The sequence below is a fragment of the Chinchilla lanigera genome, unplaced genomic scaffold, assembly GCF_000276665.1.
Source record: "Chinchilla lanigera isolate Chin_1 unplaced genomic scaffold, ChiLan1.0 scaffold00172, whole genome shotgun sequence".
NCBI lineage: Eukaryota > Metazoa > Chordata > Mammalia > Rodentia > Chinchillidae > Chinchilla > Chinchilla lanigera.
In genome coordinates, this window is record NW_004955573.1 from 1240212 (window position 1) to 1256303 (window position 16092).

A 16092-nucleotide genomic window follows, 5' to 3' on the forward strand; every position below is an offset into this window, starting at 1 on the left:
TTCAGAGAAGATTTAATACCAACCCTCCTCAAACTATTCAGTGAAATTGAAAAGGAAGCAATTCTCCCTAACTCATTTCTGGAGGCAAGCATCATACTTATACCAAAACCAGAGAAAGACCCAACCAAGAAGGAGAACTACAGACCAATCCCCCTAATGAATATAGATGCAATGATACTCATTTACATGCTAGCAAATAGAATGCAGCAAATTATGAAGAAGATCATATATCACGACCAAGTTGGATTCATTCCAGTAATGCAAGGTTGGTTCAGTATTCGCAAATGTATAAATGTTATGTGCCATATCAATGGAGCCAAAGACCAAATCCACATGATCATCTCAATAAATGGAGAAAAAGCTCTCAACAAGGTCCACCATGCATCTATGATAAAAACTCTACAGAAAATAGGAATACATGGCCTCAACCTTAACCTGATCAAAGCCATCTATGACAATCCAACAGCTATCATCATTCTCAATGGACAAAAACTGAAAATTTTACTTTAAAATCAGGAACAAGGCAAGGATGTCTGCTGTCACCAGTCCTGTTCAATACAGTTCTGGATCCATTATAAAGAGCAATAAGACAAGAGAGAGAAATAATAGGAATAACTATAGGAAAGGAAGAAGTAAAACTATCACTATTTGCGGATGACATGATACTTTATATGGAAGACCCCCAAAACTCCACAAGAAGACTCTTTGAATTCATCCATAAATTCAGCAGTGTAGCTGGATACAAATTCAACACCCAGAAATCAGTAGCATTCCTTTACACAAACAGCAAACAGACTGAGAAAGAAATGGAGGAAACAATATCTTTAACAATAACATCCAAGAAATTGAAATATTTAGGAATCCATCTAACAAAAGTAGTCAAAGATCTCTTCAATGAAAACTACAGTACTCCGAAAAAAGAGGTCAAACAAGATTTCAGTAAATTGAAAAATATTCCTTGCTCATGGAAAGGAAGAACCAACATCGTGAAAATGGCCATACTTCCAAAACTGCTGTATAGATTCAATGTAATTCCCATTCAACTACCATTAGCATACCTCACAGATCTTGAGAAAATATGCCTTAAATTCATCTGGAACCAGAAGAGACCCAGAATAGCAAAAGCAATCCTGGGTAACAAGGACAAGTCAGGTGGAATCACAATCCCTGACCTGAAATTATACTACAAAGCTACGGTCATAAAATCCACCTGGTACTGGCTAAAAAAGAGGCCTGAGGATCAATGGAACAGACTGGAAGAAACAGACACAACCAAAAACAAACTCAGCCATCTAATCTTTGATAAAGGGGCTAAACAAACTCACTGGAAGAATGATAGCCTCTTTAATAAAAGGTGCTGGAAAAATTAGCTTGCTACCTGCCAAAGACTGAAAATAGACCCAAGCCTATCACCATGCAACAAACTCAAGTCAAAATGGTTCAGAGGTCTTAATATTAAAACAGAAACACTAAATCTATTGGAAGAGGAAGTAGGTAAAATCCTTGAAGTCATAGGGATAGGCAGAGAGTTAATGAACAAAAACCAAATTGCACATGAAACACTTGAAAGAATCAACAACTGGGATCTCACCCTACTGAAAAGTTTCTGCACATCTAAAGAAATCACCAGCGGAGTCAAAAGAAAGCCCAGAAACTTGGAAAAAATTTTAGCTGATTGTCTCTCAAAGGACTTCTATCTAGAACATATAAAGAATTTAAAAATTTCAGCCCCTCCCAACTCAACGACCCAATCCAGAAATGGGCAGAGGAGATGAATATATATTTCTCAGACAAGGAGATACAAATGGCAAATAAATATATGAGAAAATGTTCAACATCATTAGTCATTTGAGAAATGCAAATTAAAAAAACACTGAGATTCCACCTTACCCCAGTAAGAATGGCTAGCATTAAGAAATCAACCAATAACAAATGCTGGCGAGGTTGTGCAGAAATAGGAACCCTTCTCCACTGCTGGTGGGAATGCAGACTGGTGAAACCACCATGGAAATCAGTCTGGAGATTCCTTAGAAAACTAGGTCTAGAAGTCCCATTCAACCCTGCTATCCCCCTGCTTGGTATTTTCCCAGAAGATCTAAGAACAACATATCACAGTGATATATGTGCACCTATGTTCATAGCAGCACAATTTGTAATTGCTAAAATGTGGAAGCTACCCAAATTTCCACCCACCGAGGATTGGATAAGAAAATGGTGGTACTTTTATAGAATGGAATATTACTCAGCTGTGAAGAAAGATAAACTCGAGGCTTTTATAGGCAAATGGTCACAACTAGAGACCATACTCATAAGCGAAATAAATCAAACATACATGTGCAAGCACCGCATTGTGTCACTAGTGTAAAACCTGAAAGAGTTAATTTAAACTAGGAGATATGATAGACATTGGGAATTGATAGGTAAGCACTCATAGGTAAAGGATAACTGGAATATGGGAAAAGAGAAGGGAAAGAAGGAGAAAGTTTGTATATATGTATATGGAGGATAGTTAACACGGGTGTTCTATTGTCTTGTATTTCTTTGCTGAAAGAAACTCTCAATGAGTCCCTGGTAGATCAGCTTTGTATGTCTATATCTGTTTTCATGAGAAACCACTTTGAAGATATCAATATGTAATACAACAAGCATTGTTAATTCCCTACCACTTTGTTTGTAATCTGTACTGTCTGTTCTGTTGTTTTACTATTTTGCAAAATGTTGTCTGTCCTTTAATGTTTTCAACCTTTTATTTTTAAAATAAAAAAAATAAAATAAAAAAAGGAAAAGTATGTGGAGTGCATGCTAAAACTCGTACAAAGAGGCAAAGAAGGTCACTACATATTGGTTAATGGAACAATCCAACAGAAAGAGATACCAACTTTTCTCATATAGCCAATGAATAAGAGCACATTCAATTCATAAAACAAATACTACTAGAAGGAAAACACCAGACACACAGAAAGACATTTATACTGGGGGACTTCAATACCCTACTGTCACAAATACACAGATTAAATAAAAAATAAGAAAAATAATCTGTATATCTGCAAAGTGCTCTACCCCACAGCAACAGAATAAACATCCTTTCAGCAACACATGGAATTTTCTCCAAAATAGGTCACATATTATTCAATAAAGCAAGCTTAAGTAAATGCAAAAGAATTGAAATTATGTCATGCATATTATGAGGTGATATCACAGTGATGATAGAAATCAATGAATAAAGCAAACACAGAAGTAATGAAAATGCATGGAAATAAAACAATATACTCAAGTAAACAATGGATTACAGACGATATCAAGCAAGACATGGCACACTTTCTACAACTAAGTGATAATTCCAGTAAAACATACCAGAATTCATGGGACACAATGAAAACAGCCACAAGACAGAAGTTTAGAGGTGTGAATGACCACATCACAAAAAGAGAGTGAGCCCAAATAAGTAGCTTAATGATGCACTTCAAGGTCCTAGAAGAATAACAACATTCTAAACACAAGCTAGTAGAAGGAAAGAAGGAATGCTCCAAAAACTATTCCTAAAAGTTACAATTATGCACACAGGGATCTATCTAAAAAGGAGATCTCCAGACCAATTTCTTTAATGAGCATGAATGTAAAAATCCCCAAGAAATTGGCAAAATGAATGCAAAGAACAACAAAACAGATCATGTCGAACTAGCCTTCCCCCCAGGAATGCAAGAATGAAAGGGTTAACATGCACAAATCTATAAGTTTAATACATCACACAAAGAGAAGCAAAGGCAAAAATCACACAATCATCTTAACAGAAGCCGAAAAAGCCTTTGACTAAAATAAAACATACTTATGTGATAAAGAAAAGCACTGAAGAAAACAGGTATAGAAGGAACTTATATCAATCTGATCAAAAGAATTTGAGAAATGTCTTGCCAACATTATATTAAATGGGGAAAACCTGAAAGCTTTGCTTCTAATGTCAGGAACAAGAGAATGATGTCTCCCATCACAGCTGTTGCTAAACACAGCACTTATAAATTAGCAAGAGCAATTAGGGAAGTAAAAGTAAAAAGGGTGTGTACAGGAAAGGAAAAAATCAAATTGTCACTATTTGCTGATGATGTGATCCTCTACATGAAAGTCACAAAAACGCAACCCAAAACACTCTTTGAATTAATAAACAAACCTAGTAACACAGCAGGATACAAACTCAACACACAAAAATCAATAACAGTAGTAAAGAAACCGCTGAGAAAGACTTTAGGGAAGAATGCCATTCACAACAGCACCAAGAAAAATTAAATACACGGGAATACCTAACTAAGAAAATGAAAGACCTCTACAACAAAAAGTACACTAGGATTAAAAAGGAACTCATGGAGGATATGAGGAAATGGAAACACTTATTGTTAATAAGATTTCAATAGCTATCATATTAATAAAAATGTTTATTATAATGTGAAAAATATGTTATGAACATGTACCAATTTCCCACAAGGAATGTAAATATTATGTGCTATAAATGTATATTAACACAAAAAAATTAAGAAAAGAAAGAAATTTAAAGATGGCAGAAAATTAGAGCAAGTAATATATCTGGCAACAAATTATGAACAGAATACATAATGTAATCTTGAAATTCAAAGCCAAAAGCAGAAATAATTTACCTAGCAAAGATTTTAACAGACATTCATCCAAAGGAAACATTATCTTCACGAACATTGCACAGTATCATCAGCATCAGGAAAATGTAAATCAAAACCTCATTGGTACACCACTTCACACACACTACCATGACTGCAATGAATTCATGGGAATCTCAAGTGTTGGATGTGAACTTATGTATTCCTGGTTGAAAACCAAAGTGCTACAGCAATTATGGAAAACATTTCATGAGTTTATTAACACATAGAATTGTTCTATAATTCAGCAATGCCATTCCTGATAATATACCCAGAAACATTGAACCCAGGTGTTCAAACAGGATCTTGCCAGAAATTTTCCATAACAGCATTATTCACCATAGCTGAAAAGAGAAAATATCTCTAATATGCATCAACTGGTGAATGGATAAACAAAGTCTACTATGTCTGTACAATGGAACATTTGTTCAAAAAAGAAATATTGGTTCATATTTCATTGAAAGTGTATCACCAAATGAAAGAATCTAATCTGAAAAAAAGCATATGCTATGATGGTATTTATACAAAGTGTCCAGAAATCATAAATCTACAGAAATAAAATAATTCAGTGCTTGCTTATTGTGAGGGGAGTGGCAGGAAAGAATGACAAGGTAGAAAGTTTCTGAGTTGACAAAAATACTCTCATTTGGATAGTGGTGAATAGTAAGAACATTATCTTGTGTATCTTAAGCAGGTTACTTATATGTAATGTACACTATACCTAAGTAAATCTGTTCTTTTCAAAAGAAAGATGAAGTAAATAATCTACTTACGCCCTATGAAAATCAATGGATTGAAAAAATCAAAATTTAAGAGCTTCTTTACTTTCTCCACAAAAGGGTCTCGTGGGTTGTTGAGGGAATCAACATTTACTCCAAACGACGTGCCAGTGATCACATCCATGCTGTAGGCTCCAAAGATGCTGAGTAGAGAAACAAATAGAAAGTAACTATATGTGCAGTTTTGCCCTCCTTCTGCCTTATGAGCTGAAGGAAGTAGGAACAAATCCACACCCAGCAAGAGAATCAGAGAGCCACACACTGTCAGAACTATCTTCTGTGTTATCTGATTACTCTATGCAACCTCCACACTCACCATGGGCATTTATCAGGTGCTAGTGTGCCCTTGTGCTAGGGTGAGTTAGACCCACATTAAGGTGAGTTAGACCCACACCTGCATACAAGCAGCTCATCCACAGGGGGAAAGAAACCAACAGTCAGATAAATATCAGCATTGTGAATGGAACGTAAAGGAGAATAGATGTGTGAGCACCATGTTTCAGCAGGACAAGGGGAAAATAATAACTCTTCCTAAGGACTCAGAAAAGATGACTTGGATCTAGATCTCTCCTCAACACACAATCTGTGCCCTGAGTGGATTCTTCTTGAGCACATCACGCAACAACAGCACCGTGTTCTGAGTTACCAGTAATATTTTTCCTTCTGCAAACTTCCTCGTCAAGTTCCTAACACTATTGCATCTTCCAAACCCAAGGGATCTGATGTTTACCAAAGGAAAGAACGTTCTGGTAATATATGAAGCACAACAACAATCTTGGTTTAAAAAGATGTGACATTTTTATATACTGGAATATTACTCAGCTATAAAGAAAGATAAAGTTGAGGCTTTCATAGGTAAATGGATGCATCTAGAGACCATACTCATAAGCAAAATAAATTGGACCCACATTTGTAAACATCATATTATCTCCCTAGTGTAAGAACCCGAAAGAGTAAATACAATCTAAGAGGTACAATAGATATTGTTAAAGGGAAAGAAACTGCTCAAGAGGAAAGAACAACTGGTATGAAGGAAAAGAGAAAAGAAAGAAGGGAAAAATATGAATAGACACACACACACACGATAGCTAAGATAATTGTACTACTAATTTTTATTATGTTATTGAAAGGAACAGTTAATGTTTAATTGTTTGATCAATCTTATGGGCTATATTTGTTTGTCTGGGTAACCAATTTGAAGATACCAATATGTAATACAACAACCACTGTTAATTTCCTATCACCTTGTCTGAAATTCAGTATTGCTTGTATTGTTTTTGTGTTACTTTGTAAATGTATGTGTGTTTGTTATTATTACCAGCTTTAAGTTGTTCCTGGTTTCACAGTGTCATTTTCCTTCCCCAAACACTGCATTTCTCTTTGTACCAAGTATTTTCTACTCTTTCCCCAACCTTTACACTCATACCTTTGTTAGGATTGCATTTCTTCTTTCTAAGCTGTGTATTTTGCTTTCTAGAAGACATAAAGTGAGAAAAACCTAGCTGAAATAAACATGGCTCCTTCACATTGTGAAGTCCTACTCAAGGCACCATGTCTTCTACTGGAAGTTGCCCACTATTAGAATGCTGATTAGATTCCTATCATCACATAAATGCATTTCTATGGTTCCTAGAGTAACATACTAGTAGAGATATCAGCTCCTTGGCAGGCACCTGAAGGGTCCAATACAGAACTCAGAGGCCCAGCAGGAGCCCTGAAACTTACTCTTTCATGGGTACTGGCACACCTTTCTCTGCTTCTCGCTTCAGGTTTTTCAATAACACATCTGCATACTGTTCAATAATGGGGAACATCTAAGCAAAAGAAACAATATCATCTAAGTTAAATGAACACACACAATCCCCAAAATACAAGACATTCCCAGTCATGAACCTATATGTAGCACTTTATAAGAAATTCTGTAATGTCTCCAAGGACATAAACAGAAAAGGCCATTCTAATTAGCTCATCTGTAGAGGGCTGCCCTGTGGAAAGAGACTAAGATCTTTCTACTTCTCTACAGACTCATTCTTTAATTTCCAATTGAAAACTCTCATATATGCTTACTTCCTTCAGTTTCCCACTGGAGAAAGTGGGAGACAGCAATGTCCGTATTCTCTTCCATTGTCCATCCTCAGATGAAAAAAGTGATTTTCTCATCAAGACCGCTGGACGAATTGGCTAGGGTCCAAAGTGAAAGATATTTTATTGCCAAGAAATTTAGAAATTTTGCACCTTTGTAGAGAATTTATTGAACATCAACCACCTGTTTAACAAATATTTAGTGATTGTCTACCAAGTCGGATGCCCCATGCCAGATGCTCAATAAATATGTATATGTAACTACCTTGGCTCCTCTGAGGGTGTTTGGGATTTATTTCTCTGATCACTACTGTGTTAAAATGAAAAGACAAGCTCACCTTCTGTGTATAAAAAATGAGCAAGAAGGAATCCTGTGGTGAAGTAACCATGCTGAAGTGTGACTGTGATCAAGGGTACATAAATATACAAATGTATGAATTTGGATGGAGATACAGCAATGAACATGCCATGTACACACACACACACACACACACACACACACACACACACTCATGAAGTGATGCCATTACTAAACTGAGGAAATGTCAATACACTGTACGATTTCACCTGTGTCAAACTCTTTTAACCATATTGACAGGAAAATATTACAATGGGGTATGTGCAAGCCTCTACCAGGAGAAAAACAGCACAAAATGTCCATAGAGTTTTCAAAATTTACTATGAAAATTTAATTAGTTCAGTTTTAAAGTTCTACAAGTGAGAGCGGTTTACATTTCCAAAACATGAATGCCTACCTTGTGGTTGGTGAAAGCAGAGTAAAATTCTTTGACAAGCACTGTTTTGATCATGTCTGGATCCGTGATAAATAAAACTGGATGCCTACCTTCATATAATCTGTATTGGGAAAACAGAGCTGATTCAACCTAACACACCAGACTGTACAGATGGCCCCCTACCAGGGAATCCCAAGACTTTGATCCTGATACTAGGATGTACATGCCCGGTGAACCACACACACCAATAGCTACTGGTTTAATTTAGGATTTCTGAACACAGAGACCACTCATCTCTTCACAGAGTGAAGGATATTGAGCTCAAATAATGAACAGACATTAAAGGCAAAGTCATTCTCAAAAGATCGTAATTAGAAATGTTTGGAATTATTGTGAAGTCCACATGGATTATACATGGTTATTGCCAATATAAGCTTTTTCTATTTCAAATATTTCACTGTGAAGTCTCTCAGTGTAAGTCCTTGGTTACATAGTATTTATACTGCTCACATTTCAATCTCCAGTTTTGAGAAAATAAAAATTAAATTTAAATTACACTATTTTGATAATCTAAGTAATATCATGTCAGTACAATTCTGTGTCATTTTCATTGTTTTTTCCTGTCTTTAAAATAAAAAGAAAAACTCAAACTATCAAGAGCTCATAAGTACTAAAAGTTTCACAGCCAGTGGTTGTTGTGTCAGTGGAGGTTGTATTTTATTACTATTGCATCACAATTTTATTATGGGCTGTGTGACATCAGTAGAAACCTGTGGATAGTTCTGGGGAGTCTGAGGACAGATAAGTGAAGAAGACTCAAGAAGATGCACAGCTTTTATGAATGTGTTTATAGAAGAAAGTACATGATAAAACTTCTTTCATAACTCTCGAAATCTCCCGCATCTCCTAAGGAAGAGCGGTTGCAAATGAATCATGTCTCCCTCCAAAATCACTGTAGACATAAGCCACAGAGGAACACAGGGATTCAGCCACATCGTACATCTTGACCTCACAGCCAGAAGAATGAGGGAGAGAAGGAAATACTTGTATACTTACCTAGGAGCCCCTTAAAAGTAGTAACTGGTAGTGTTCTCCACCTAATGAGACTGTGGCCCTTAAGACTTGGTGACCATTGGGATCCTTGGCAGGATAAGATTTCAAAAGTCTCACAATACACAGCTGCTTTCTAAGAGCTTGTAGCTGATATAGTCCTCACACCAGGGATAATCTTCCTCACAAGTCCACCCATTGGAAGTTTCCTGAATACTCACCCCCAAATTTTCCCATACTTTTTATAGCACTCCACATCAAACTTCCATGTGCCCTGGGAAGAAAAACAAACTTTGAATTCATTGCTGTTCAGAATGAACAGTCCACATGTGTCGCTGTGGAATGAATGCATGGGAACCCATTAATTCAGACTATCCTCACAGGTAGGTAGAGGAAAAGGGAGATTAGAGACATCTGAATTGAAGATAAAAGAGAGGATATATGTGAAATGGAGACTTTAGAGTAACTATTGGTTTCTCTCAGGTATAGTACATTTCAAAGGAATTATCCTTGTATATAAAATTTAAGAAATCCCTTGAGGAGCTTTTCTTGTGCATGTGTTTTCTCTAAAATTATGGAGCTTCCAGCATTTTTGGTGCACGCTGTAATTCCAGCATTCAGGAAAATGAGGTAGGAGGATTGCCTAACTTCCAGGTCATTGTGAACTGCATAGTGAGAGCTTATCTCAAAAAACCCAAGGATTAAAAAATTAGTGAACTTATGTAGCTGTGAATCATCCCCTCCATGGGTACATAAACCCAGTCAATGAGTTTCCCTTGTATGTGCCGTCTTTTCTCTCTCCATTTTCCAGTTTTTATGTTTCATGAGTCTTCTCTAGAATGCTGGTGGAATTAGGAAGCAGTGCACTGGTCTCTTCTATTCTAGCAGTGGCCTCGTTTCATCTATTAGATCTACATAAGCCTCACAACATTGTTGGTTGAGAAAATGAGTCAGTGCTCCAGCTTATCATAGAAAGATGGGGCACATCTACATATAGAAATGACAATTTAAATACTTGCTCTAAGTTTGCACTTCTGTGATGTAAAACTAAATCTTCCTGCTAGTAAGTTGCACCTAAGAATTTTAAATATGTAAAAGTACATATGGGAAATGTTGACTTGGGGGATGCATCCGTTAAATAATCGATGTATCAATAATGAGGCTGAAGATTGCACTTTCAGGTGGTAATGCATTAGGAAATTCTGAGTCAGTAACTACACAAAGACCTTAGTTATGAAAATATAATCTGAGTGAAGCACCCAGAGCCTTTGGGAAAGGAAATGTGGGCAAAGAGCAGCCTGCACTCAGTGTCTGCTCCTGGCCTTTTGCGTTTATGCCGGGGAACATCTGTGAAGTGCCAGGGAAAGGGCCAAGTTCAGAGCAGCTTTGTAACAAAGTCTCCTTCTCAGTTATGCCCATTCCTTCTTCAGACTCACACATACAGTGCTGTCTTTGATGGGAAAGAAATAAAGTAAAAGGATCTCACTCTACACTTGAATTCCCTGGAAGATGTTATGAGTAGGAAAAGCAGGGTTAAAGTCTAGGAATTAACCTAAGGAGATTGAAAAGTTTCAGACAAAATTCAAACACTTGAAAGTTTTCCAATGTAGAATACTTAGACCATGTAAAAAGTTGAAAATCCAGACCTAGTCAGTAAATGGGAAATGAAATACTATCCATGAATTCTGGTATGCATGTGAAAATTTGAATCTATGGTGCACATGTTCATAAGCTAATAGCAGGCAATCCTCACAAGCATTTCTCCAAATGCTGATAATTTACAGCTGAGCTTTTAAGAAATATTCATGGGGCAAAAAGAAATGTCCACCTTCAACCTCATAGCATCTGAGTTCCATATCCTGGGCTTCCGTCGCTGACCTGTCAGAATTTTGCATGTTCTTGAGGCAAACCTCAGACTCCACAGATGTGAATACAGAGCCTCAGGGAAACCTAGCTGTGTCTGCAATGGAATCCACACAGTGTCTGTGGAAGCCAGAAACTTCAGAATTTTCTTTCAAGGACCACTGTTATGATAGACCTAGGCTAGTGTTTGGAAGCAGCAGAAGAAAGAGAAATTGCACAAATGCAACTCACCTTGAAGTAGGACAGAAGATTCCCAAGAAAAGGCAGAGGTTTTGGACCAGGAATACCCAGCCTCTTAAAATGTCCATGTGTGTATGTCCCATAGCTAAAAAGAGAAACAGAAATTCACATCTTGGTTTGAGACTTTGCATAAATAAGGGTATATCTATCATTGACTTGGGAACTTTAACCGTGAAGCCATAAAGGTACCATGTATATGATAAATAACAGAAAATATGCAAGAAAAAATCATACATTCACTCACTATCTCCTCTGCCACCTCCACAGACAACTTGCAAAACTGAAAAAACTAAGCTAAACCAGCTGTTTCTATACTCTCAATCCCACAGTGAATAATTGAAATGCACTCAAATTTGAGTGCATCCACAAGATTCAGGCTGGAATTTTTCCAGGTATTTCTTTTGCTGATATCAAGTTAGGAAAATCATATTTCCATGAGGAAGGAATGTACATACATTCTAGGGAAAAATAGTGAATGTCTTTCTCCTTCAGTACTAAAATTTCATGTGAATCTATCTAATCAGGGACACATGGTGATGGAGATTCTGTAATAATAGTATTTACAGTTTGTTTAGATATTTTTATGCATTTTTTCCCCATATACCATGTCTCCTTTAGTGTTTGGCTTTTCTGAAAACTGCCTTTCCAGAAAAACCTAGTGGCAGTCAAAATGCTCCTCTTTCTACCAAGTGATGGAGGAGTTCAAGCCTCCATTGGTCTCTAAGAAATGTGAATATCTGAGAGACACCCAAGTCTCTATTGGCAGCAATCTTACTGATTTTAGGTATAGAAAAGGTTAGTTACATTAAAGAAATTATAAGGAAGAACAAAGCATGGACTCCATATACAGGCTGTTTCTCTCCTTATTGAATCTGTGCTACCAATTGATGTGACTCATAAGTATGAGGCTTACTTTTTATAAAACTGCCTGATGAAGTCATTAGCATATGATGCTTTACATCAACTGTCTCTGTACAAAAACCATGGAGCAGGTGCATGGTTGGGTAGCATATTCTAGTATGTCATATCCAAATACTCACAGATAGAATTTCTGGACCTTGCAAAGAAATTTTTTTCTAGTGTGTGTGAAAGATGACAGAGAGTAGGCAGAAGAGAGAATGTGGAAAGAGGCTACAGAAAACCACGTTACTTTAGAGCTCCTAGGCTTACAAATTGTCCCCATAGCAACAAATGAAGAAAGTGTGGGTAAAGGTATGGTATACATAAAACCTTCAATGCGCCCTAGAGTTTACCAGTACAGGAGAGGGGATCTTCTGAATTTCATGAAGCTTCCTATTGATAACAATATTTGTATCATGCAACATAAAGTAAGTAAACAATATATAACTAAGCTATTTAAAGAAATACATATCTCCTCTCCTCTAGAGGGATGGCATGAGGTCAGTATAGGTGTAAAATATTCTTTACATGCCCAATAAATTTCATAAAATATCATAGAGTGAAACCAAAATATTGCATGAAAGGACAGTTGTGTGAAGGATACCCAAGGGATACATCAGTACAACCCATATGGGTACTAAAATCTCTCTCCAAAGTTTGTGTAGAGATGTAGTGCTCCATTCTAAAAATGCATCATTTAAAATTAAATACTTGTGAGTACTGCTGGATGGAGTTACTGAGATATAAGAAGGAGGGGAGATGCAAGGAGGGCCACAGATAAGAGGGAAATATATATATATTGCTGAAGTGAGCAGTATAAAAGGGAAAAGTGAATCCAGAATTTGTTATTAAATATGGGTTGCATCAGGAAATCTTGTGTACAGCATTCTGTGGATTAGGAAAGGAGGAGAAGAGGAAACACCACCCAATTCCACAGAGCACAAGACTTTCACCCATTTCTCCCAAAAGACAGACTAAGCAAGATAAAAATTCGGGGTCAGATGCACATCAAATTGCCTGTCCTAGAATTCTTGAGCTTTCCAAGTAATTCAGGTTCTCATTTCACATGGTGTCAGTTGTCTGCAAGCTTCAGATACATCATTCTAGTTGCAAACTGACAGTCAATCATGTCACCAGTGAAACAGTCTTGTCCATCTCCTTATAGATACAGAAAGAGGAAATGCAAGGAGGATGCCCAAAACATCATCTGAAGGGGAATAGGAGAACAGAGAACAGGAGCATGGACAATTACTCACAGATACAGAAGCAGGAGACTGAGAGCCAGAAAAACCCAGGTTTCTGTGGAAAAATTCCAGATCAGGTCCATTGTCAATGTACTCAAAACTCCCCTGAATTTTCAGGGAGACACCTGCAGACCTCCACTACTCATTGTAAATCAGCAAGGAAAGCTGGGGTGTATATGCTCTGGTTAAGGAGGTGGGATAAGGCCTCCAGCCAATAGAAGGGCCTCCTGTGCAACACCTGTCTTGGAGGAGACCGGTGCCCATTCCAGCGTGGCAATTGGCAATGAAATAAGCACACCTACTTTTGATCTCCTTTGACTTTACCCTATGTGAAAAATCAATATAAAATACCATCCAAGGTTCAGAGTATTGTTTCTCATCAGCATTTGCAATGCAGCTGTGAGGATTAAATATTTTCCAACCTGCACTTATCTGTATTGTTGTCTTCATTTTGAACTATGTACCTTAAATCCTTTTAAACAAACTTTTTGTACAGATCTTTATCCATGTAATTTCATCACCCTAAAATCTGAGCCCAATTCTAGACCCCTTGTCATACTTCACTTTAGGCAAAAACTATATCTAATAGTTTTCTCTCAACATGAGCTTCCATCAAATAAAATTATTTCTTTCTGTGGGCAAATTCCATCTCACTCACATACATCTTTTATTGTCCTTTCAACTTAATTCCACCCTTGCTGATTTCCTTCTTTTCTTCATTTACCGGGTCATGAGGTTACCAATAAAGCAAGCCAGCTATTATTCACTGCTATGTCCCTACTGCCTAGAAGAATACTCTACATACATTGAGCATCCACTGAGGTTGGTTGAGTTGAGCTGGGTGATTACTGTGGTATCTGATGTGCTTGCTCAGTAAGCTTTTGGGATATCTCTATCTTCATGGATTATTAAGATAACAGAGGATATTTCTTGTGTCTCAGCCACCAACATGGAAAGTTCAGGGATTTTGAGGAAAACAGGTTACCTTACGGGAGAAAGGAAATGGAAGAGTTGGAGTTGAGATCTGCACCAAGCTGTATCAATTATTGTTACTTTTCCATAACTCCACTAAAGGAACTGACATAACAAGGTAGAGTGAGGGATTCTTCAAAAAAATGTCCCCAACTCTCAGAAATCCTTCATCTTTCAGAACAAGGGTTATGAACTGGGAAGAGGACAATGACAACAAAGTGAGTGGACAGGTTGACCCCAACACAATGCTGCCAAAGACATGGTGCCCGTCACTACAGAATGCACACACTGCAGTGAGGACTGCATCTCCATAAATATTATACCAACCTTTACTTTGTGGCATTTGTAGTCAGAGGAGATGTCTGTTGGCTTTTCTGTAAATCTGTGAGGACCTAAATGGATAGAGAATAGGGCTTGGAAGCTGTTCAATGGGAGACCAGTAATAGCTCTTACATTCTTCTTTGAAACTCTTTACATATCTGATGAGGAATTCCCTTTCAAGTCACACAGACCCATTTTAGAAATCACACAGACCCATTTTCACCACTCTAACCAGTATTCTGTGTACATGTACCCTAACAAGTCAAAGAATACAAGACAAAATACCTCAAAATTCTTAAACTTCAAGAGAAACAAGAAATACTTTGTCTGTGCTTGCACACTTCTGTTTTGCTTTATTCTTGGGGACCACACTTGTGCCAGAACTTATAGGCTTCTCACCAACTTAGTTGATAGAGTTCAATGCCTTATTGGCTTTGGCAGTGGACAGCCATGCACAACATAACTTTGACTTCCTTTAGATTCATAGTGTTTAGAGGGCAAAATAAAAATTCGGTGAGTCTTACCAGAAAACCCACAGATTATCCATCACCACTCATCACCTCTTCCCATTCTTGTGACTTGTAATTTCCTGAGGCATCGCAGCACTCTTCTGTGTAGGTGGATGTGTCATAGTTAAAAAGATTTATTCATAGTTTCTGCCAGACCTTTACTGGGGAGTTTGTTCAAAAGCATTTCTATCTTAGTGTGTCACATTTGAGTGCAGCATGTCTCCAAGAGATACCTGATGAAATCCACAGAGGTTTCTGTGAAGAGGAATGAAAAATGTATTTATTCATCCATGCAGTGCTTCAAGGACAAGTATGAGACTGGTATGTGCAGATGTGGTAATAGCGGTGGGCTGGATGCCCCATATTATTCTACCTTGGTATTAGCCATGGGTAGAGCTAGAGAAACATATTAATGAGTATAGATTGAGGTGTACCTATGGCATACCCATAGCATCTTTAGGGGAAAAAAAAGCAATTCTGCAAAGATGCTAATAGGGAAAAAATAAGTATCCACAACTTAGGACAAGTAAGGATAACCATGGAAAACTTGAAGACACTATCCAGAAAAAGTCAAATTTTAAAAAGCAGGACATTGGAATTTGGGGGTGCTGATATTTTTTAATGCTTTACATGTTCTATAGTGAAACCCTTTGTCAGAGGGGTAGTCAGCTAAAATTTTTTCCAAGTTTGTGGGTTTTCTTTTGACTCTGCTGGTGATTTCTTTAGATGTGCAGAAA

The 16092-nt window shown here is 37.3% G+C and overlaps 1 protein-coding gene across 4 annotated transcripts in view; it reads right to left on the bottom strand.

Annotated features, from left to right (window-relative positions):
* LOC102006403 (cytochrome P450 3A9-like) overlaps positions 1 to 13714 on the bottom strand; it is a 147936-nt gene extending 134222 nt beyond the window's left edge. For 3 of the 4 annotated variants that reach the window (XM_005413768.2, XM_005413767.2, XM_005413765.2), the window contains exons 1-7: positions 13566 to 13714; positions 11401 to 11494; positions 9528 to 9580; positions 8278 to 8377; positions 7508 to 7621; positions 7166 to 7254; positions 5435 to 5583 (exon numbers count right to left, since the gene is read on the bottom strand). In XM_005413768.2, coding sequence (XP_005413825.1) covers positions 5435 to 5583; positions 7166 to 7254; positions 7508 to 7621; positions 8278 to 8377; positions 9528 to 9580; positions 11401 to 11494; positions 13566 to 13636 — 670 coding nt within the window. In that variant the 5' untranslated portion in view covers positions 13637 to 13714. The remainder of the gene's footprint in view (positions 1 to 5434; positions 5584 to 7165; positions 7255 to 7507; positions 7622 to 8277; positions 8378 to 9527; positions 9581 to 11400; positions 11495 to 13565) is intronic. The other variant, XM_005413766.2, reaches the window with a different exon arrangement.
* Between the last annotated feature and the right edge of the window lie 2378 nt (positions 13715 to 16092).